This window comes from Candida parapsilosis, contig 005807, assembly GCF_000182765.1.
Source record: "Candida parapsilosis strain CDC317 annotated contig 005807".
Lineage (NCBI taxonomy): Eukaryota > Fungi > Ascomycota > Pichiomycetes > Serinales > Debaryomycetaceae > Lodderomyces > Lodderomyces parapsilosis.
The window spans coordinates 1,399,654-1,422,546 of NW_023503280.1; the positions used below are offsets into that span (position 1 = coordinate 1,399,654).

General features: G+C 38.6%; 13 protein-coding genes across 13 annotated transcripts; 9 read left to right on the top strand and 4 right to left on the bottom strand. All coding sequences in view use genetic code 12, as the record gives it.

The window, feature by feature from the left end:
- Window positions 1–157: 157 nt before the first annotated feature.
- ATF1 (Atf1p) lies at window positions 158–1,633 on the bottom strand (the record flags this gene model as incomplete). Its single annotated transcript, XM_036808506.1, has 1 exon — window positions 158–1,633. One exon carries the CDS (start codon window positions 1,631–1,633, stop codon window positions 158–160), a length of 1,476 nt encoding a protein of 491 aa, XP_036665236.1.
- A 685-nt stretch (window positions 1,634–2,318) lies between these two features.
- On the top strand, window positions 2,319–2,737 carry CPAR2_806140 (uncharacterized protein; the record flags this gene model as incomplete). Its single annotated transcript, XM_036808507.1, has 2 exons — window positions 2,319–2,331; window positions 2,397–2,737. The coding sequence occupies 2 exons, from the start codon at window positions 2,319–2,321 to the stop codon at window positions 2,735–2,737; spliced, it is 354 nt and encodes a 117-aa protein (XP_036665237.1).
- A 147-nt stretch (window positions 2,738–2,884) lies between these two features.
- VAM3 (SNAP receptor) lies at window positions 2,885–3,763 on the bottom strand (the record flags this gene model as incomplete). Its single annotated transcript, XM_036808508.1, has 1 exon — window positions 2,885–3,763. One exon carries the CDS (start codon window positions 3,761–3,763, stop codon window positions 2,885–2,887), a length of 879 nt encoding a protein of 292 aa, XP_036665238.1.
- A 388-nt stretch (window positions 3,764–4,151) lies between these two features.
- Window positions 4,152–5,123, top strand: CPAR2_806160 (uncharacterized protein; the record flags this gene model as incomplete). The annotated part of the gene is made up of 1 exon (XM_036808509.1): window positions 4,152–5,123. The coding sequence occupies one exon, from the start codon at window positions 4,152–4,154 to the stop codon at window positions 5,121–5,123; it is 972 nt and encodes a 323-aa protein (XP_036665239.1).
- A 267-nt stretch (window positions 5,124–5,390) lies between these two features.
- Window positions 5,391–9,755, top strand: POL1 (DNA-directed DNA polymerase alpha catalytic subunit; the record flags this gene model as incomplete). Its single annotated transcript, XM_036808510.1, has 1 exon — window positions 5,391–9,755. One exon carries the CDS (start codon window positions 5,391–5,393, stop codon window positions 9,753–9,755), a length of 4,365 nt encoding a protein of 1,454 aa, XP_036665240.1.
- Window positions 9,756–9,922: 167 nt separating this feature from the next.
- On the bottom strand, window positions 9,923–10,765 carry CPAR2_806180 (uncharacterized protein; the record flags this gene model as incomplete). The annotated part of the gene is made up of 1 exon (XM_036808511.1): window positions 9,923–10,765. One exon carries the CDS (start codon window positions 10,763–10,765, stop codon window positions 9,923–9,925), a length of 843 nt encoding a protein of 280 aa, XP_036665241.1.
- A 1,439-nt stretch (window positions 10,766–12,204) lies between these two features.
- Window positions 12,205–13,224, top strand: SPO11 (Spo11p; the record flags this gene model as incomplete). Its single annotated transcript, XM_036808513.1, has 1 exon — window positions 12,205–13,224. The coding sequence occupies one exon, from the start codon at window positions 12,205–12,207 to the stop codon at window positions 13,222–13,224; it is 1,020 nt and encodes a 339-aa protein (XP_036665242.1).
- Window positions 13,225–13,374: 150 nt separating this feature from the next.
- Window positions 13,375–14,232, top strand: IPP1 (inorganic diphosphatase; the record flags this gene model as incomplete). The annotated part of the gene is made up of 1 exon (XM_036808514.1): window positions 13,375–14,232. The coding sequence occupies one exon, from the start codon at window positions 13,375–13,377 to the stop codon at window positions 14,230–14,232; it is 858 nt and encodes a 285-aa protein (XP_036665243.1).
- A 260-nt stretch (window positions 14,233–14,492) lies between these two features.
- Window positions 14,493–15,596, top strand: CPAR2_806210 (uncharacterized protein; the record flags this gene model as incomplete). Its single annotated transcript, XM_036808515.1, has 1 exon — window positions 14,493–15,596. One exon carries the CDS (start codon window positions 14,493–14,495, stop codon window positions 15,594–15,596), a length of 1,104 nt encoding a protein of 367 aa, XP_036665244.1.
- A 217-nt stretch (window positions 15,597–15,813) lies between these two features.
- Window positions 15,814–17,553, top strand: RAD57 (putative DNA-dependent ATPase; the record flags this gene model as incomplete). The annotated part of the gene is made up of 1 exon (XM_036808516.1): window positions 15,814–17,553. The coding sequence occupies one exon, from the start codon at window positions 15,814–15,816 to the stop codon at window positions 17,551–17,553; it is 1,740 nt and encodes a 579-aa protein (XP_036665245.1).
- Window positions 17,554–17,873: 320 nt separating this feature from the next.
- On the top strand, window positions 17,874–19,243 carry MAF1 (RNA polymerase III-inhibiting protein; the record flags this gene model as incomplete). Its single annotated transcript, XM_036808517.1, has 2 exons — window positions 17,874–17,879; window positions 18,080–19,243. 2 exons carry the CDS (start codon window positions 17,874–17,876, stop codon window positions 19,241–19,243), a joined length of 1,170 nt encoding a protein of 389 aa, XP_036665246.1.
- A 1,064-nt stretch (window positions 19,244–20,307) lies between these two features.
- ARA1 (D-arabinose 1-dehydrogenase (NAD(P)(+))) lies at window positions 20,308–21,294 on the top strand (the record flags this gene model as incomplete). The annotated part of the gene is made up of 1 exon (XM_036808518.1): window positions 20,308–21,294. The coding sequence occupies one exon, from the start codon at window positions 20,308–20,310 to the stop codon at window positions 21,292–21,294; it is 987 nt and encodes a 328-aa protein (XP_036665247.1).
- A 133-nt stretch (window positions 21,295–21,427) lies between these two features.
- Window positions 21,428–22,732, bottom strand: CPAR2_806250 (tRNA dihydrouridine synthase; the record flags this gene model as incomplete). The annotated part of the gene is made up of 1 exon (XM_036808519.1): window positions 21,428–22,732. One exon carries the CDS (start codon window positions 22,730–22,732, stop codon window positions 21,428–21,430), a length of 1,305 nt encoding a protein of 434 aa, XP_036665248.1.
- Between the last annotated feature and the right edge of the window lie 161 nt (window positions 22,733–22,893).

The window sequence follows — 22,893 nt, forward strand, 5'->3', positions numbered from 1 at the left end:
GTGTGATGATTTTTGGGATATAAGGTGTATTTAATCCATTTGGTGTGTGTGTGTTGTCATTTTCTTGTTCGCGACACTTACATATTGCGACAATACGAAAAGTATTCTACGTTTACCATTATCCTTTTGTCGCAAATCATCGTATTAATCTATGTATTTATGATAAACATTCAATCATGTTTTTCTTAAGGTTGGCTACTAAATAATCAAAATTGTTACACTTGGAATCTTCGAAGGTATAGTCGTAGTAGCTCAACGTCAAATTCAAGCCACCTTTTGCTGTGGAAATCACATTCAACATGAATTCTGAAGCATAAGGAGCCATGTCTTGGGAGAAAATCATGTTTGTAATCATCCATGTGCTACCCAGTTCAGACTGGTGTTCGGTTTGAAGTGCGAATCCCAAATTAGAAATCTTTATGGCATCTGCTTTGGGCTTGTTCAATTGCCTACTGAAAAAGAGTTCGTTTGTGGCATCTTTCAAATTAGCAATATCCTTGAAACCTTTCATTTGGCTCAATGCCATTTTATTGTTGCATCCGTCAACAATGTGATTGTTGATTAGGCGAACGAGATACCATGAAAATTCCTTGACTGGTGGAAGATTCATCCCAAAGCCCATATGTGCCAGTGTTCCCAAGATTCTGTACTCAGGACGGCTCAAAATAGAATGATATTGCTTTGGTGCATTTGTTGCATCCATGTGCCTTCGCAAAGCCATAGCACACTTGAAGGAGGCGTACTTCCCACTAAACACAGGATATAACGTGAGGGCTAAAATCGCTTCAATATAAGCTGTAACAGAGACCTTTTCTGTTTTACACTTTTTCAATATTTGATTGGTCTCATGGTCAGGGAAGTTGATTAACTTGAAAGCGATATCGTGAGTATCAACTGCAAGAAACCGACCGGCCCACTTTCCCTTTGTACCTGGAGGAGCCACAAGCTCAGAAAAATACGGATCCCCTCCAGTATAGTCTCCGTCTATTGGAAGAAACAAATCAATGGGAGGTGGCAAGGAGTTTTTAATGAATTTCTGATCACGTTCGAGATTAAATAGTTGGGTGTTATTAAAACCATCTGAATCTGTAAACCCGTACTCGCTCTGTAAAGTGTTCCAATTAGCACCATTCTCACAGTATGCAAGGTTCTCAAGTAGAATTTCATGTATGTATCTGGCAACTAATCCATCAGCAATGGTATGTTCAAACACGGCACAGAGCTGGTCTTCACCCACCAAGATCAACTTGAACAATGGAGTTTGTGAGTACAAGTCAAAGGTGATTTGATTGATATACTTCATGAAGTTCTCATTGATTATGTCGTTGGAAATGTAGTCGGCATTGTCTACAAATCCAACAATACTGGCAAAGTCAACCTGTTTCAACGGTTCGTAAACGTATCCATCAATAGTGGTGTTGAACTGTACATTTGTGATCAATATATGGTAATCAAGAACTAATTTTCTCAATGCTTGATAAAAGAGCTTCAAATTATTCTTTAGGCCTGGTTGATAAGTAGCTGTAACCTGAAAATTGCGGTAATTACCACTGGCTGTTCTTGATCTGAAAAAGTTTTCTGAGACGCTCAATGGTCGTGATATTACGATGTCACTTGGATCGCATGTAGTCATTAGTGGGGCTCAGAGGGACTATTTTTGAGGAAACACATTTTACTGCAAATTTGAAGCACAGATAAATTGAGTCATGAAGTTCGACAAAGTGCAAAGAAGTTGTCAACAGGTAGCGTCAATTTGTAACATAAACTTCACGTTAATGGCTAGGCATTAGTCAATGACAATGATCAATGAGCTTGTTTTGAATCAATCCCAGTAATCATACACGAAAGCCGTGTGGAAGCCATGTACTAGTTGGGATGGTTGTACAGTTCCTTTGTAAAATGCGCTAACCCTTTACGTGATATGACACCTGACGCCACTACGGCTTCATAAAACTTCAGCACTCTGCAGGGCAGCTCATTCATACCAAGTCTTTCAAAAACTGACAGGATGAACTATTTAAACAACTTGTGAGGTGGGCCCTTGTGCTTATCAGGCATGTGTTTCTAAGTTACACAAAATGCAAGTAGTAAAATGCAGTGACTTACTCTCGCCTCATTTAATTTCACAGGGTGTTTGCTCGTTTTAAACAACAGTTGCCATCATAAAACAACAGCGCGTCGTTGAAGCAATAGAAATCGGGCAGAGGGCATATAATCCATACCAAACTGGATTTTGAACACGCCATTTTCGAGTTTACGTCGACACGGGAACTTTCCTACGATTTTAACCAAACTTTAAAGCTATATCTCCCCACAATATGCCTTTCCTTGGTATGTATATGTGTCCACTTGAGCCACAAATACTGAGAATCTTGCATCTACTAACATGACAAAAGCGATACCATTTTCTGTAAAAGTAGCCCTTGCAGTAGGCGGAGTTGCTGGTGCTGGGTTAGCAATTGTTAACAACAAGGAAACTATCTTGCAAGCAGCTGAGAACCTTTTCAATCGAGGTGCCGAGTATTGTCATGAAAGGCTTGAGAAACAAAAGATTAAAAATGATGGTGTTTTTGCTGATGGCTATGAAGATGGTGCATTTGCTAAAGAAGAAGAGGAAGGAAGATCAACTGGGTATGAAAGCTTTACTGACATTGAAACGCCAAATACAACTGATTTTCTGGAGATTGATACCGATATTGAACCCGCCGACGATGGTGATGATTTAGAAGTTGATTGATTGAAGCAGTATTTCTTTGATCTTTACTTTATTCTGTGTATATTGTTGTTAAATAACGTTTTTTTTTACGGGGTAAAAACATTCGTATAATATGTCTCTAAAGATATTTTTATAATGCTATTCACTGTTTATACACTGCCTCTTTGGTTAGCTAACAACTGCAAGAACCACTATCAACACCACTATAGTCAATGCCGTGAGCAAAATGCATGACCATTTTCCTTTCAGCTTCTGATAATTATTTGCCTTGGTTAACTCTCTATCCGCTTGTTGTGTATTACCATGAAGTTGCAATATGTTGTCTTCTACTGTGTTGAGCTGTTCGCCCTGTTGATGTATAAGCTGATCTAAGTCCTTAAATATTGAATTTACCTCCATTATACCCTCAGTTACTTGCTCAATTTCCCGATTTCGCTCTTCCGTTAATTGTAGATGATATTGCAATTCGGTTTGTTCGACTAGATATTGGTCCAATTCGGGTTCCAACTGTTTCTGTTGTTGTTGTTGAAGCTGGTGCTGATCATCACGATTTGGGTCCTTATCATCACTATGAGAAACCGCTTTAGTAACTATTGGAGTAACTCTTTTCTTTTCTTGATACACCTTGACTAATCGTTTGAATTTCTTATCTAGCTCATTAAATTCACCTACGAGTCTCTCCTTGATCACAATATGGCGGGTATTAACTTTAAGTTTGTCAGATCCATCCGATTTGTCACCTGCACTTATATTGATTAATTGTGACAAATTAGTTATTAAATGCTCTATAGCATTGTATAACTCACTTATATGCTCAATCGAAGTATCAATATTGGACCGTAACTGTACGCAGTCTCGTTTGGAGCCTAGTTGTCTACGTTGCTGATCAAACAGTGAAATCTGCTGGTTGAATGTTTGTAGTTGCTTTGATGTCTTATCGATAATCCTATCCAAATCAGTGGTTTCGATATCCGTGTATTTATCACCTGCACCTTTCTGTAGCAAAGGCTTCTTTTGGGCCTCGAGGTCGATGTTGGCGAAGGACATGTTGTGTGTATTTTAGGGAAAGAGTCAGTTGCAATAGATTCAATATTTTCTTTTTTTGTGGAAAGTTGGAGGCTTTCGTAAATGGAAGTTTCCTCAAAATATTTGTTTCACTCAATATAATGAATAAGGAAGGAAGAACAGATTTCAGGAACAATGCTCGATTCGGTATTGAGATCCAGATCCCGATCTCAGATTACGATTAGGATGAAGATGTAGTTTCTTTATCAAATACCAATTGGGCATTAGCATTATACTTGCCTGTATTCGATATTTCAAAGTTTTAGGGTACTCATGAAAAGCTATTGTGGTTAAAGTTTGCAATATAAATAAGCAAGTATCCTCATTTCGCTTTGATGTAGATAGAGGGAAATACTTATATCTTCAAGAAATGAAAGCATTGCAGATTCTTATTCTATTCACAACTGCCCACGTTATTGTTGGTTCGACAATAAAAAGATCATGGAATGATACCACCATCATGGACTTGGTAAGAAGGAGATCATGGAATGAAACCGCACCAAAAGAAATAGCTACAACAAGCGCATCGAATGATACCAGTCCTGTCTCTGTCATTGCCGAACCCGTTGTTAATAATACTCAACTTGCCATGCTATTGATGTCGTTGCAGAACTTCAATGCTTACAATCTTGGAACACGACCACCTTCCGATGTTTTTAGCTCGTTAGACAAAAGATCGGACTTGCCGTTGTTGGACACTATTTTACTGACACTCAACAACACAGGTGTTGCTTTAACTGTGATTGACTTTGTCTTGTTGCGTCCAGAGCTATTGGATATAGTGATTCAAACTACCATCTGGGTAATAAGATTGAAATTGATAAACTTGACTGACTTGATTATTGCCTTACAAAGATCCAACTTGATAATGGATGTCTTGACATTGGGATTGGAGGATTCGGAAATTTTGCCTGGTTTGATCAACATTACGATGGAAATTTTAAAACAAAGTGGGTTAGGCTTAGGCTCATTGAGTAAGCGGATGGATGATGAGGCAGTTGAAGTCTCAAACTCTACCAATATTGAAATTGGTAAGAGAGAAAATGCATTGTTGGATCAGTTGTTTATATCATTGAGAGATTCTGGTTTGGCAGTTTCAGTTGTCAAACATTTATTAACAACGCCTGAGTTAGCAGCACCTAATGCGCACTTCCTTGTCCTGATTTTGCAATCTCATGCACTTAGCTTGAGTGATTTGCTTACAGCATTGAAGGAATCCAATTTGATTTGGGAACTCATTAAACAATTGTTGGGAGACCCACAAATTATTATTGAGTTTGGTGGTACCATTGTGCAGAGAGTTACCCAAGGTTTGATTCCAAAGGAGTTGATTACGAGTTAGAATTCTTTGATGATGCAACGTGTTTCAGAGAGTAAGAGAGTGAATAAGTTGGTTCTTTGTGTGTATATGTGCTTACGCGTTTTAATTTGTTTTGACACAAAGACACGTCTTTTTGTATATTTTGTAATTTCGTGTTTCTCTTATTCCCTCTCTCTCAACTAATTTTCTAATTCCTTTCATTGAGTGATTGACGTACCAACTACACACTGGGTACACCTTTTCAACTTCAAAAATCTACATAACCCTCTCCCCCCACCCTGCCAAAAGATGCTGACAAAGGCTGCAAAGAGGGAGAAATTGAAATTGCTAAAAGAGGCTAGAAAAACCGGAGGAAGAGTTTTACTAGATTCAGATGACGAAACTAACTTAAATGAAATTTATGACGAGGTTGATGAAGAGACGTTTAGAGAACATAAGCGACACCAATTGATGAATGATGATTTCATTGTTGATGATAATGGTGAAGGATATGTTGACAATGGTGCTGATGAATGGGATGACTCGTCAAGACCTAATTACTACTCCGATGAAGATGATGTTGATTCAAATAAAAGGAAACGTAAAAAGAAAGATGAGCAGAGGCCCATTAAAGTTGCAAAAACTGCACCAATCAACAACTTTTTCAAATCCACTACTATCCGCACTAATGAGGTGAAAAAGGTTGACATGAATATCGATGATATTTTAGAAGGCTTTCAAGATGTGCCACAGAAGAAAGTAAATGTGGCAAAATCATTTGCAAACTTTAAGAAATCGGTCCCTATTAAAAAGCGGAAACCAAACACTTCATTCACATTCTCCACCATCAACAAAGAAAGGAAATCGCCATCAGTCGAGGCATTCAATGCATCCTCAGACTACACTATGGATTTTGAAGAGGTCGAACAACCGTCTTCTCCTGTTACAACAATTGCTAGCGATGCAGTTCAAGAGAAGGAGAATGTAGACCCAGCATCATCACCTCGAAAAGAAGTGAAGAGCGAAAAAACATTACCAGAATCAAAATTGGACGAAAGTGATTCAGATGACGATGTAATTTTTGCAAAAAGACCAAAAACATCAGGAGTCAAGAGGGAGCATAACACCGCAACAATCTCTTCAGTGAAGGCTGGCGCAATTTCTTCATCTCCTCCAAGACAGCCATACACCGCATTTGCAAATCATACAGACAAGATAGATGAACAGGATGTGAATAGTGAAACAGGAAGTTTCAGGATGTTCTGGATGGACTACGCTGAAGTTGAAAACTCATTGTTACTTTTTGGTAAGATTCAAACCAAAGATGGGAAGTTAGCTTCAGGAGTGGTTCAAATCAATGGTCTTTGTCGTGAGTTGTACATTTTACCAAAGGAAAAACAATCCAACCTGGGAAACCAAAGATTCTCCACTGATGATGTTCTTGATGAGATTACCCCAATATTTATGGAAAATTACAAATTGGAATCCCTCAGAGCAAAACCAGAAACTAAAAAATATGCATTTGAGTTGGCCTATATTCCAAAGGAGGCTGAGTATCTTAAAGTGTTGTTGCCATACAATACTGTCACAAATAGAAAAGTCCTTCCTGCTGATACTGAAGGGGAAACATTTAGCCATATATTTGGAACCAATGCCAACATGTTTGAATCTTTTGTCACACAAAGAGGTATTATGGGTCCATGCTGGCTTGAAATTCAAGGAGGTGATTTTGATGCTATTCGTAACTCGTCTCATTGTCAAATTGAAGTTGCTATTGCTCTGCCGGGGAAGATAAGTGTTGTGGATAAAGCGCCACCAGCAGCTCCTGACTTGACTTGTACATCAATATCGGTGCTAACTGTGATGAATCCAAAACAAAACAAACAAGAAGTGGTGTCTGTATCCGTAGCAACATATTACAATTTACCTCAGGATGCTCCAATTCCAGAAGACTTGAAGCCGGATGATGTGATTACCTATGCAAGACCCGTTGGCGCTGTTTCATTCCCACCAGGGATGGCACAATTGGCAAAAAAGGAAATGTTTGAGTTGCGCATGTGCCCAAACGAAAAGGTTTTATTGAACGCGGTGGCAGCAAAAATCAAGACAGTTGATCCTGATATATTCATTGGTCACAGGTTGGAAAACATCTCCTTGGATGTTTTGGTGCATCGTATGCACGATAATCAAGTCACCACTTGGTCAGCCTTGGGGCGCAGGAATAGAAAGCAATGGCCACAATCTATAAACAAACATGGTTCAGGTTTCAATAATAACTTGCTAATCCGTGAAGTGTTCCGAGGAAGATTATTATGTGACATTGCCAATGAAATGGGGCAATCACTAACAATGAAATGTCAGTCATGGGATTTGGTAGAAATGTATGACGTTGTCTGTCACAAAAAGCATAATGCATTGGACATTAATTTTCAAAATGCGAAATTTTCAGAAGATGCAACTCTATTCATGCTTGCATTGAAAGAGAACGAGATTAATGTAAAGATTGCTAGCGAGGTGGCTTTTGCTACTCAGATACTTTCATTGTCAAAGCAATTGACCAACATTGCTGGTAATGCTTGGAGTCATACTTTGAGTGGTACGAGGGCAGGTCGAAACGAGTATATCTTGTTGCACGAGTTTAGAAGAAACAACTATATTGTGCCAGACAAGGAAGACTCCACGCACAAGAACACCTCGTTTCAACAAGAAGCGCAATTGGAAAATGCTGAAGAAGACGTACAAACTGCTACATCCAACAAGAAGCCAAAATACCAAGGTGGATTGGTCTTTGAACCCGAAAAGGGATTGCACAAGAACTATATCTTGGTCATGGACTTCAACTCATTGTACCCTAGTATTATTCAAGAATACAATATTTGTTTCACTACGGTTGACAGAGATAGGTTCAATACCACACACAACGAGGATAAGGATATGCCTTTGATACCAGACAATGACTCGGAGAGAGGAGTGTTGCCAAGATTGTTGAACTCGTTGGTCACCCGTCGTAGAGAGGTAAAAAAGTTGTTGAAAGATCCCAAAAATACCCCTTTCCAGAAAGCTCAGTACGACATTAAACAACAAGCATTGAAATTGACGGCCAATTCCATGTATGGATGCTTGGGTTATGTGAATTCGAGATTTTATGCCAAGCCATTGGCAATGTTGGTGACAAACAAAGGTCGTGAGATTTTAATGGATACGAGACAACTAGCTGAGTCTTCGAGTTTGAGGGTTGTTTATGGAGATACCGATTCGGTTATGATTGATACTGGTGCACAAACGTACAAAGATGCCATCAAGGTTGGTGATGAGTTTAAGGTGCAAGTCAATGAGCGGTATAAGATGTTAGAAATTGATATTGATAATGTATTCAAACGGTTGTTGCTACATGCTAAAAAGAAATATGCAGCCATGAATGTGTCGATAAACAAAGTCACCGGCGAAGAAGTGACTACTTTAGAAGTTAAAGGATTAGATATGAGAAGACGTGAATATTGTCAGCTTTCCAAAGATATTTCCACATTTGTGTTAATGAAAATTTTGTCTGATGCTGATCCTGAAGAAGCTTTGCAGGATGTCTACACGTTTTTGGAGGAGATGCGTGATAAAATTTTGGGTAATGAAATGCCAGTGGACAGATTCAAGATCAACACCAAACTTTCGAAAGATCCCAACAATTATCCCAATGGGAAATCAATGCCTCAAGTGCAAGTGGCTCTTCGATTGAAAAATGAAGGCAAAGTTGTCAAAGCCGGTAGTGTGATTTCCTATGTTGTCACTGCACCTACTGATGAGAATGACAAGTCTACAGTTGCTGAAAGAGCAAGAGCAATACAGGAGTTGTTGTCTAAGAAATTGAATCTCAAGCCAGACCCAATGTTTTATCTTGAGAAGCAGATATTTGCCCCTGTTGAAAGATTATTGGACAAGATTGAGTCTGTTGATATGATGAGGGTGGCAACAAGCTTGGGCGTTGATACCAAACGTTATATTCTCAAGGTGAAGAATGAAGGTTTCAATGGGGAAATCACCTCCATTGAATCGAATATTTCCGACCAAGAGCGGTTTAGACAATCGAGTTATCTTGTGTTGAAGTGCAACTGTGGCCATGTTTTCAGGTATGGTGGTATACAAGCATCGAATGACTACAAAGTGACATTCAATGGTGTTACATGCAAGAAATGTGACTATACATTCCCCACAATCAAATTAACAGCACAACTTGAAGCGACAATAAGAAAACACATTGCTTTGTATTATTGTGGGTGGTTAGTTTGTGATGACAATTCATGTGGCATTGAAACAAGACAGATTTCCGTTTATGGGAAACGATGCATTGGAGCTTCGGGTAAAGGATTGGATTGTAGAGGAGTTATGAGGTACAGGTATACCGATAAGGCGTTGTACAATCAATTGTTGTATTTCAATTCCATATTCGATGTGGAAAAGACCAAAGCAGGTAAGTTGAGACCCATTGTTGATGCACTTGAGACTCCAGCTGGTAGTGGGGGTAAGGAAGACCAACAGAAATTGGCTCAAGGTCAAGTTGATGCTTTGGCCGAACAGAATAAGGAGTTGTTTGGATATTGTCAGGAAGTTGTCCTGAAGTATCTCGATGAGTGTGGACGTAGGTATGTGAATATGGGATCAATCTTTGACTTTATGGCATAAAATGTGGTAATATCATAATATATTTATAATAAACATTGTATATTCATTGTAGCTTAGTAGCTTCCAGGTATGAATCAGTAACTCTGCATGCGAATTGAAGAGGCATTAAGTTTATGAATTACTAGCTATACATTAATATACATATGTGTAAATTTCTTCTCTTATTACTATTTCTTTTCAATGGTGGTCTCATTGACTTCCGTTCCTTTGTTGGAAGAGGAAGAGGGCAGTGGTCCATCAGATGAATCATCAGTTGTAGTTCCAGCAGTGGTGGTAGTGGTAGTATTGCCACGTGTATTGGTGCTTGCTGTATGAGATCTGCTATTTTCATTCCATGAAGGTGGTGGTCCAGCAGGTCTGGCTACGCTAGATAAACTAGTATTTGTATTTCTCGACGGTGGTGGTCCAACTGGTCTACTTATATCTGCAAGATCGTCATCTTCTCCATCAGTAGGTCCAGTGTGGCCATCATGAGCAGATCTGCCAGTTTCATAGTCATTGTTATTGTTGTTGTTGTCGTGATCCAATGTTGGTGATAATGTAGTTGCTCCAGCGTTTGTGTGTGAACTAATGGCACTTCCTGTTCTTTGATGGGTTTCAGGAGGATGTGGCAATGCCAGTTTGGCATTTGGATTTGGGTGGAAATTGCCATTTGAATCATAATAACCCATATCGTATTCATTAGCTGTAGCTGTATATGTAGGAACATAAGCACTAGGTAAATCAGGATCCCTAACGTGATCTGGTTGTTGGTATTGAGTTTGTGACTGCCTGTATGATGGTGGAGTTAGCCATCTAGTTCCATAAATTGGCTGTTCTCCATGTTGAGCTCGTTTTTTGTTGACTCTTATCGTACCCAAAACAACAATGATTATCAAAACAACAAATATGGCAAAGAATGCCCATCGTGCTCCACCGGAATTGCTCCAGTAATCATCATCCCAATCTCTTTTTGTGTAAAGAGTGTGAATGCTATTTAATATGGTGTCGTCTTGTTGGATAAACGGCATTGTAAGTGGCAATGTTGGTGTGTCTGTGTATATATATGGTGATTCTTAAAGGTGATATCGGCGTGGGGAGGTGCGTGAAAATGCGTGATGGTTTTTTCCAATCTAGGACTAGTCTTTGTTGTTGCTCTACTAGTGGTGGTGAGCTAAATGGTAGATGTGTAGTAATAGTAGACCTATACTGCTGAGGTCTGTTGTGAAGGTTGGTCTTTCAAAAAAAAGAACAGTGATGTTCGTTTTGCTTACAAAATCACAATTTTAGATCCTTCTCTCTCTCTGTGTGTGTCTTATTGTGTGGGTTTTTGTCATTTTTTTTATTTGCTTCTTCTTTTTCTTCTATTGTCTGGGATATTTCAAACTTTTAAAAAAAAAAATCCGGAAAAGACGAGACCAAAACTAAGAGTGAGAGCAGACACTGAACTTTTGCAGGGCATCTATCGTACGATACTACAGTAATAAGAGAAGATGGAAACAGGTTATGGAGTTGTGGAATTTAACTTCTTGAGAAGGATAGCGGATATAAGTTAATAGCGGCAAAAAAAAAAATTAGATTGAGAGTGAGTATATGTTGTGCTGTGTGTGAAAGAAATTTACGGACATACAAAATGACACAAATTGCTATTAATAGACAAGAACTATTAACCAATGGCAAATTCATTCGCAAACTGTTTCTATGTAGAGAGAGAGTAGTGTATAGCTAGCTATTTTATAAGACTATGGACTGTTCTTTCAGAATGTTCCCGATACCTTCATGCATGTAGCTCCATGACGGCTCCTTTTATTTCATTGTTTTTGTTACAAAGTTTGGACTTTAGATTACGCATTACATACAAAAGATTTACAAACACTTTACTCTTCCATAGATGACTTTTAGAATCCCTCAAATCACAATGGACAATAATGTAATCAGTCTAAATGAGTTGAATCAATGCATCATAACGTCTTCGTGTACTGCTATTGGGAGGATGTCGGTGCCGAGGACAAGAAAAAACATAGATAGGCGAAGAAAAAATAAGAAACAATGTGAAGATGATTGAATGAATATGTGGAAAAGATTGTCATCGGACAATACTAACTATCGTACATGACTGATGACTTGCAACGCCACCGACAAGATCGGAACGGGTACTATTACTTCTCAACAAGGGGTCTTTTTATAAGACATGGGAAACCAAGATATGCGAATGGCTTATGATAACAACAAAATGGAAGCTTAGTGGATGCATGGACTCCTCCATGTTTTTTTTTTTTTGATACTCATTGGCACGTGATCTGTTCATTACACCACACTCACTGAAATTGGTGGCATTCTTTGCAACCAAATTTTTGTTGTAAAATCACACTTTCATACGAATGTGCACACACCGGTATAGCAATAAGTTTGATGCCAGATATAAAGGTAATTCATATACGTCCTGATTCATCAAAGTAAGTTGAGCTAGATGTACGTTGTGTTGATGAAGCTGATTTTTGTCACTAACAATATTGTTAAATCCAAACTCCAGATTCTTGAAGACATTTGGCAACAGTTAGTCAGAGCATTTGAAAAGCAACTGAGTATATCACTTGTCATTTATCAAAACTGTAATGATTCACACTCATACAGAAAACTAATGCTGTTAAGCACACCCAGTGTTTTTGCATCGAATTGTGCCAAACTTGCAGCCTTGATTAAATTGATCAAAATACTAAAGCAAAACTTGACTCTCAACAAATCCACAACCATTAGAGATATTTACTATCAAGATATAGAGCTATTCAACAAAGACCAACAAGAATGTAGAAGGATGCTCACCGATTTGGTGGAAAATTGTTTAGGGTGGTCCTTGGCTCAAGACTTCAACATCCACCCAACACAAAAGGGTTTAACGTATGGCAACATTTTCCAGCAAATGCAGGAACCAGTTTTAATTCCCATTGATTATTGCAATTACTTCAAATGGAATTGTAGTATAACTCCAAGAAGTTCGTTATTGATAATTGTTCTAGAAAAAGATGCGGTCTTTCATTCATTTAGTAAATACATGCAGCTACAAAGTCAACAGCTTCATTGCAACTACATAATACTTACAGGTAAAGGGTTTTCCGACAATTTGACTCAACGATTCGCTAGTTGGTTAGCACGGACATATTGTACAACAACTTTAGGGTTTTTCGATTCTGATGCCCATGGATTGCTCATTTACAAACGATACAAAAATGCAGTGCCGGATATCAAATACAGCGGGATGTATTTACTTGAGTCGAGTCTCAATTCGCAGTTGACAGCCAGTACTCGTGATGTATCCATCATGTCCAATCTCTCTTCCACCTCAATGGTCAGCTTGGGACCAAAAGTCCACCGAGAATTGACCCGTGGGTTATTCTTGTACAAAAAGGCTGAAATGAATGTGGTGTCCAAAGACGAATACAACAGTTATATACTTGGCAAGGTTTGCTCCCAAGCACGTGATAACAGGTGAAAATTCAAAAAAAAAAGTGCTTGCACCACAAAAGCAAACGATCCGTTGAAAATCTTTGCAAAAACCACTCAACAATTCTTTTTTTCTCAATTACGATTTGTCGTCACTTTTATTCCTTTTCGTCAATTGAACTATCAATAAACACACACAATGTCTTTCCAAACACGTCAAGTTGGTGCTGCTAACACTTTGGAGTACAAAGTTTACCTTGAAGAAAACGGCAAACCAATTTCTCCATTCCATGATATTCCATTGTACGCTAATGAAGAGAAAACCATCCTCAACATGATTGTTGAAGTTCCAAGGTGGACCAATGCCAAATTGGAAATCTCCAAAGATATCAAATTGAACCCAATCATTCAAGATACCAAAAAGGGTAAATTGAGATTTGTTCGTAACTGTTTCCCTCACCATGGATACATTCACAATTATGGTGCATTCCCACAAACTTGGGAAGATCCAAATGTCACCCACCCAGAAACCAAAGCCAAAGGTGACAATGATCCATTGGATGTTTGTGAAATTGGTGAAAAAGTTGCCACTGTTGGTGAAATTAAGCAAGTTAAAGTCTTGGGCGTAATGGCTCTTTTGGATGAAGGTGAAACTGATTGGAAAATCATTGTTATTGATGTCAATGATCCATTGGCTCCTAAATTGAACGACATTGAAGATGTCGAAACCCACTTGCCAGGTTTATTGAGAGCCACTAATGAATGGTTTAGAATCTACAAAATTCCAGATGGAAAACCAGAAAACCAATTTGCATTCAGTGGTGAATGTAAGAACAAAAAATATGCAGAAGAAGTCATCAATGAGACTCATGAAGCTTGGGAGAAATTGATTGCTGGTCAAAGTGCTGATTCAAAGGGAATTGAATTGGTAAACACTACTTTATCAAAGACTGCTACTTATGATCCAAATGTCGACATTCCATCTGCTGCTCCAGCTACAGCTGCTCCAATTGATAAGTCAATTGACAAGTGGTTCTTTATCTCTGGTGCTCACTAAATGAATTAATAGTGGTGTATACAAAAAATAAAAGAAATAGCTCCCTGTAATTTCCGCACTTGTCTGAATTTGGAATTAATTGCGATCCGAAGTTTCTCTCCTGATTTAGCTCATGAAGCATTACAAACTTTACAAATTTCATTTACACGAAATTTATTAAATAAAATGCACAATAGATCCTTCAATAGAATTGCTGAATTGGTCATTGCCACTCTCATTAATTCCCCTTTAAAGAGACTCAACTGATATAAGGCACACTGATGTCTTCATCCAAGCAGGTTATTATCGTCGGCGGTTCTTATGCTGCTATTGTGGCATTAAAGACATTGCTCACCACCAAAGACATCAAATTAGACATCACCATAATTTCACCCAATGACAAAGCATTTTTCAATGTTGGTGTTCCTCGTTTGTTAATTGAAAATGAAACAATTGACAAAACTGTTTTCCCACTTGATGAATCAATCAAGAACTTGATTAGTGGAACTATCCATAAAGCTACTCATGTACAATCAAGTGTGGAACAAGTTGATTTTCAGGAAAAGAATGTGACAATAGCCAATGGAGCCAAATTCGATTACGACAACTTAATCCTTGCTTCTGGTGCTAGATCAATTTCACCGATTTGGAAACTTGATTCAGTAAAAAATACTGATTTCACATTGGATTCAATTAGACAAGCCAGTGCTGAGATTCAAAAGGCTAAATCAATTGCCATTATCGGAGGTGGAACCACTGGTGTTGAAACAGCTGGTGAATTGGGACATGAATTCAAAGGACAAAAGGAAATTGTCTTATACACGGGATCACTGGGACCTTTATCTATCCCATTACCTAATCATGTATCTTCAGTCACTAATAAATTGCAAATTTTAAATGTTGAAATTGTCAATAATCAACTCGTCAAAAAGCAAGGTGAATCAACAATTGTTCTTGAAGATGGTTCTAGTCGTGATTTCGATTTGGTTCTTGAAGCCCACTTGTTGATCCCCAATACTGAGTATTTACCTCAAGACATTTTGGACAAAAGAAAGTATGTAATCACTGATGAGTATTTCCGGTTACGTGATCATCATGAGGTCATTTGTCTTGGTGATATTCTTGCATTGGGACAGCAATCAGTGGTCGATTTGACATACAATCAAAAGCCAATTTTCACCAAGACTATTGCTCATGAAGTATTTGGTGATGCAAATGTTAAATTAACTCCTTATGTCAAACCTACTAGAGCTACGATTGTTGTGCCTATTGGAAGAGATGGCGGTGTTGGTGCAATCTATGGGTTCTCCATTCCCAATTTTGCAGTTCGATTTGCTAAATCAAAGGACTTTATGATATCTAAAGCTTCTGGGTTCTTTACGTAGAATAGATGTTTATATTTTATATTCCCCACAATATGATCACCCTATACCAATCCATTGATCTCCATCTTCGATATAGAGATATAATGATGGAAGTAAAAGCGTGCATAATAATCTCACTTACGCATCATTCACAGAAAAAAACTCGCGTATAAACGAAACCAAAACAATCAAGACAATTTGAAAAATCTTGGGAACACGCTTTCCTATATGTTCTTACATGGATGATTTTAAACAGTTGGGTCCAAATGAGTTTCAAAGCTCTCATAAATTCCCCTATCTAGTAGGGCTATTGAACACTCATGGGAAATCTATTGTTGATTTGATGCACCACCATGAAACATCCAATGATGATCATTCAGCCCTAGCCAAATTACTCAATAGACCTGAAGGGGAAATACGTCAATATTTCAAAGCACTACAGAACGATTTGTCAATAGAGCCAAGTAAGGTGGACGACTTGTTTGAGGAAAGTGACGCGATTACAACTGGGTTGCCTTCTGTTGATCTTGAGTTGGGTGGAGTTGGTGGTGGTATCCCACTTGGTGAAGTGACCGAGGTATTTGGGGCTAGTGGTTGCGGAAAGTCGCAGTTTTTGTACCAGTTGATTCATAATTGCGTCATGCAGTACCCTGAAAGTAAGCCGATTCTTGTTGCCACAGAAACATTTATGGAGTCTAAAAGATTGGCAAACATGTTTGAAGCAGATGCTTTGAACAGTATGGATGTTGATGCAAAATTGAACCAAATATCCTACATATATTGTCCTGACTTGGAAAGTCAAGATCATATTTTATTCACTCAGTTGTCTACAAAGCTACAACAAGATAAGAGTACAAAACTTCTTGTCATTGATTCAATTGCTCATCATTTTCGACGAGAAGATGCCATGTCGAATGTCCTGTTCATAAAAGACAAGATCGAAGAGCAGGAACAAGAACTCGAAGACCATGCTGAATTTCATGAGCTTAAACGACTAAAGAATAAGTATCTGAGATTAGTAGGCACCAAAAGCGCAAAGTATGCTACAAGGTCAACAAAATTGCATTATTTAAGTCTATTGTATCGTCATCTAACAAGATTGGCAAGGCAGTTCAATATTGCCGTAGTGGTGGTGAATCAAGTAAGTGATCATACTGCTGACTTTGTCAATAACAAGAATGTCATCATTGGTGATGAAGATGATGAACTACTATATCCTTTAAATTTAGATTTTCAAATCCCTATTGCATCGGGGTGGGATCCCAGAACCATATTCAAATACCTCCCTCCTTCGCATGTGCAATTGAACGAACGCGATTTGGAATTGTTAGATTTGGAGTTGCAAAGATCATTTGATACTCAGAGTGGCTCATCAAACAAGAGACAGAAAGTGACCGATGAAAATGGTACCAGGTCGGTGCCGGTTATGGAAGTAGATCCTCGATTGAACAAGACAAGAATTATTGACATGCGTGAAAGTCAAGCTGAGTTGATAATGAAAGCACATGAGTTTAAGAACAAGAGTACCAAAAGAGTTGTTCCTACTTTGGGATACCCATGGGCAACAAGGATTCAAAATCGAATTATGTTGATGAAGACATACAAACCACAATTGAAAACGAGAGAAGAGTTGGTTCGAGAGAGTGAAGCCAATGGAGGTATAGATTTAGAAACTGGATTGTCTTATGTGCAACTATGTGAAGGTTTTACTTTAGCGTCGAATGGGAGTAAAGATCAATCACAACAATTACTGACGGCGCTGACATCTACTCCTTCTTCTTCTGCTGCAACTACTACTGCGACCAGTGCAACTAGCGTTTCTACCAGTGCTACTTCACAATCCAGTGTTTCTCTGTTGATCAAGGGCTGGCAAGTTGAACGATTCATTAAAGTTGTACTGAGTACCCACAATTTGAGAAATGATAGATTCAAGAATTATTCCTTCACCATCGATAAATATGGATTGAAACAAATGTAAATAGGAGAGGTCGTGAGTTGGAAGAAAGGGGCCTATTTTTCTTCTGAGTTGTATTAATAGAAGAATGTATTTATTGATGTTCTACTCTACATGTATTTTCTTTGCTTGCACGTTGCACCCAATTGGGTATGCGCGTGGAAACAGCTGACACAAAACTTGATCAAGACGTGGTTTTGAAATTGAGGGAGAGAGAGAGAAAAACGTGGTCGTGCGTAAATTAAAACAACAAACAATCAACAATTGATATTAATCTTCAAGACTGTCTCTTACTTTTGTAATAATATATTGTATTATCATTTTACAGTACTGAACGAATCATCATGAAGGTATGTCAATAATGCAGATCGAAGTTTCAATTTTATTTTTGCTGCCCTCGGGGGGGTTAGCCTTACGGTTGTTCGATTTCAAGCGGGGGGAGAGGCGGAGAGGCGGAGGTTCTTGTTTGACCCCGACTTGCAACCAACCAATCAACCAAAGCATATACCATCGATACCTAATACTAACTAAATTTTCTTTCTTTCTGTAGTACATTGATGAAATTGATTTAGAACTAGTCAACCAAGAGCTAAATTTCACACTGGCTGATAATTCATTGGAGATTAGAGGTGGATGTGAGTTGTTCACTACGAAACCAATTGCGTCTGATCGTAAATTGTTCAAGACAATTGATAAACATTTGGATCAAATAATTGAGGATAACATGTTGTCTCGTTCGTTAGAGAAAGAACGACAGAATTCGATAACGTCGTTGTTTGGTACTAGCGGAAGTCCTCACGATATTCGAATACAAGAGCAACAACAACAACAACAACAACAGCAGCAGCAGCAGCAGCAGCAGCAGCAGCAGCAAAAACAACGAAGGTCAAGCTCTACTCTGGGAAGAATTCAATTTCACAAGGCACTGATTCCTGATATCCCCGAACAACAACCAACTAGTGCTTCTCTACTTTCAAAGTCATTGAATGCAACTGATGATAGTTTCACCATCAATGACCCAGAACAAGATGAACACGCAATTGACGATTCACCATTTGGTCCTTTGAAAAACACAACCACAAGACGCACATTTGCCTACCTCATTGGTATCTTGAACCATACGTTTCCCGATCAAGACTTCAGTAATCTTCAACCAACACACGATTTCATTAAAGTTCCTATAACTGACTTGCTAACCAAATTTGACAATTTATTGATGTCTTTGGGTAAGAGCGACGTTTTGCATTGGATGTGGGATATACTTGACTCGTACATGGAAGTGTTGCCTTCAAAAACATCGTCTCCTTATTTGGCTGCACAGGACACTGACGCGAATGAGAATAATCATCATCATCATCACCTGGAGGCCGGTACAAGTAGGAAGAATAGTATGACCAACAACAGCAGTAACCACAACAATGGAAGCAGCAATAGTATAAGGCACGGATCGGGGTCCCCGCCAACTGCGAAACTACCCCAAGAAAGCTGCAGTATATATCTGTTTGAACCAGCTAATGACTCGATATTTGAGGATATCTCATACCCGTATCAGCCAATGTGGAGTTATTTCTGGTTTATTTACAATAAAAAAAGGAAAAGAGTTGCATTCCTTCGATTGATTGCTATAAATAAGGCTGACTTGGAACAGGAAGAAGAGGAGGAGCTAAATGCGAATGATGATGAAGGTGTCGTTGGTAACATTGAACTTTCATAAAAAGTGTGTTTGTTGTGTTGAATTGTATGTAATATAACAATGTAATTTGTACATCATGAGAACATTTGTTGGTTGTCCCACCGGTTCGCATCAGTAAAATTATAAGCACCGAACTTCTTTATAAAGCGACCATCAAGGACCAATTTATGTTTGATGATGACTCCAAAGTTTTTCCAAATTGACACTGCCTTGTTTGCGTCGTTAGTTCCCACTTTCCACCCGCATCAAAATCGACTTTCTTCAACTGTACCATCACGAGACGTTGAAGATGTTCACAGTTTATATAAACACGTACAAGATCATGCTGTTGAACCGTATAACTACAAGCATAACCTAGTAGAATAGAAACGTATAGATCACCTCGCTTTATTCTGCCACTGGGCCTCACTATATCCATTTGGCGTAGCGGTCGACCATCATCTAAATAGTTTGTAGATGAGTTTTATATGACTTGAAAGTAAGAAACTATGCTGCAAACCGTGGGGCTTCGACAGTTTTACACAAACACGGAGTTGACTCAAAAGCCATAGCGCAGTATTATAAAATTAGCGGTAGTGCACCCGCACCCTCCCCCCCCCCCACCCTTCTCCGGTTCGTGTAAGGTAGTGCACATACAAAGAAGGGAAGGACGAAGTTTATGCTCACAGTCCTACATATGGGGAATATTTCTTCAAAATATTCGTCTTCCCAAAAGAACACCCAATAGTTAAGGCATCCGTACCACAGTATATCATTCCAATTAGGAAAGTGATTTTCTCAGTTATTTTTTTTTTTTCTTTTTTGCATATTTGGTTTTGCGCGGAGTTTACTACTAGCCAAATAGCAACTAAAAACGGACTACCGAGAGCAACTATAAACGTGTTACTCGTAAGAGAATTAATTACAGAGGACTCAGTGTAACATAGCAACTCAAACTAAAACCCACAATTGCCATTGATCACGTTGCAATTAACCACAAATTGCCAACAGGAGGGAGACACAAAATATTATAAATACCCCCTTGTGACTTTCCACATTAACCGAACCACATTTATCCATATTATCAACACAACAACTACACTACTATGTCTACTACAATCAAGAAAGCCACTGACGTCTATTTCACCTTAAACAATGGTATCAAGATCCCGGCTTTAGGTTTGGGTACTGTTCCATCGGGTGATCCAAGTGGAGTTAAGGATCAAGTTGTCACCGCAATCAAAGCTGGTTATCGTTTAATTGATACTGCTTGGTACTATGGTACAGAAAAATATGTTGGACAAGCTTTGAAAGAAGTATTTGATGAAGGTGTCGTCAAGAGAGAAGATATATTTATCACCACCAAAGTGTGGCCCTCGTTTTGGCACAGTCCTGAAAAATCATTGGATATTTCATTAAAAACACTTGGTTTGGATTATGTTGACTTGTTTTTGCAACATTGGCCAACTGAATTACATGGTGATGAAAATGGTGAACCAACTGCTCCAAAAGATGACAAGGGAAATTTGATTTATGACGATGATCCAGCAACTGGTACTAAGTTTATTGAAGTTTATCAAAGTTTGGAAAAGATTTTGGACAATACCAAAAAGACTAGATCAATTGGAGTTTCCAACTACTCCTTGCCCAAAATACGTCAATTGTTGCCTCATGTGAAGCATGTTCCAGTCGTTAATCAAATAGAATACCACCCACAATTGCCACAGCAAAATTTGGTTGATTTCTGTAACGAGCACAAGATTATCGTTGAAGCTTATTCTCCAGTTGGTGGCCCAGGAGCACCAGTGTTGAACTTGCCATTGGTTCAAGAATTGGCCAAGAAATATGACGTTTCTACTAATGAAATTGTTGATGCTTATCAAATTTTGAATGGTAGAATTGCCATTCCTAGATCGTCTAATTTGGAGAGAATTAAATCAATTGTCAATTTGCCTGATTTGAGTAAAGAAGAATTGGATGAATTGTATCAAATTGGAGTTGTTAATCCAACAAGATACACGAATGACCCTTGGGGTTATGGTTTGGGATTCCGTTGGTGGGATGGAGACACTTTGAGTAAAGAATTTGATTAGGATATATACGTAGGTGAATAAGATTATGGAATAGAAAGTAGGAAGTGTTAATCCCATAAAGTCTGTTCTTTGATTTCTCTACAATAAAGTTTTCAATGTCCGCTTCTATTATTACCCGTATCCCTATATATGCTCATGTTGCTAGTTTTTTTCTAGCATTACCTTCACCATCAATCTCTCCTTCCAATCCACGTTTAAGTAACTTCTCCTTTGCCTCATTCGACGTAACCATCAAATCGTTTTCTCCAGCAACTTTCAACAACCTCGTATTTTGTCTCTCACCATCCACTTTTCTGAAAAACGGTTGACATCGCCAATATGGTACAGTCTTGTAATGACCACCCCATTCTTGTACCTTGCCATCAACAACAACATCCAAGCCTTTAAAATTGGGTTGCGAAACAATCTCCTCTTTAACAATTCTCTCCACTTCTTCAACAATCTTTTCCCATTCATCAAATGATGAATGTACACTAGTCTTGCCAATCATGGGTCGTAATTCTGTCCGGTGATTAAGAAACTCATGCATTAATTTGAAAAAATGTGACTTCATTGAATGTCGCGATGCAGGATGAGGATCAACTGATTTGACAATTTCAAAATATTCACGCAAAATCTTGTCTACACGGGGGAATTGGCTGTCAATATCATTGGTCTTGGTCCAAAACACTCCTGGGTTGTACAAGTTCCCCTCTGCTGACATTACAGCGTCGCATTTGGTTGCATCTGCACATCGTTGTAAATCATCTGGGTACAAGATATTGCCATTGGCGAAAAACACTTGATCTTGGGGTAAATTGTCACGCAAGTACCGTAATATTTTCCAATTGGCTAACCCAGTATTTTGTCCCTTCATTTCTCTTGTTCTCCCATGTACAGTTAAAAATTGTGCTCCAGCGTCTAATACCATCTTGGCATATTGCAACGACTTTTCATAATCATCATAAACTCTAATCTTGGCAGTTACGGGAATAGATAAATTCTTATGCAAGTTTGCAATCAATTTGTGAATTAACCCCCAATCCTCCATCAAAAATGATCCATATTTACCCTTTTTAGCAATCCCCTGAGGACATCCTAAATTTAAATCAACAGCATCGCATTGACCTTCAACTAATTTGGCTGCTTGTAATAGAGTGTCTGGATCATTGGCACAGAATTGAACAATCAAAGGGCGATCATATTTGGGGTTCCCATCTTGATCATTGAACATACTTTTACGATACTTGTCACTAGTGACAAACAATCGCGCATGAAACATTGGTGTGTAACATAAGTCAGCACCATATTTGCGTGATAGTATTCTCCATGCTAACTCAGATTGGTCCACCATTGGAGCTACTATAGTCTTTGGCTGACCTATTGCATTGTATAAATTTCTCCCTGAAAGCTTGGATGTGGGTGAAGTGGGCGTAATTGTGGTTGCTGGAACAGTCATCTCGATGCTTCTTTGTTGAGGTGTAAGATATGCAAACTGTCTGTACTTTGTTGACCTGATATGTGTAAGATGTGCCAGTAGTATACTCCTGCTTCCTTCAAGTCTAAACATAAACTTAGAAAGAAACACCCGTCGTGGTTGTTGATCCTTTTCCTACTTGA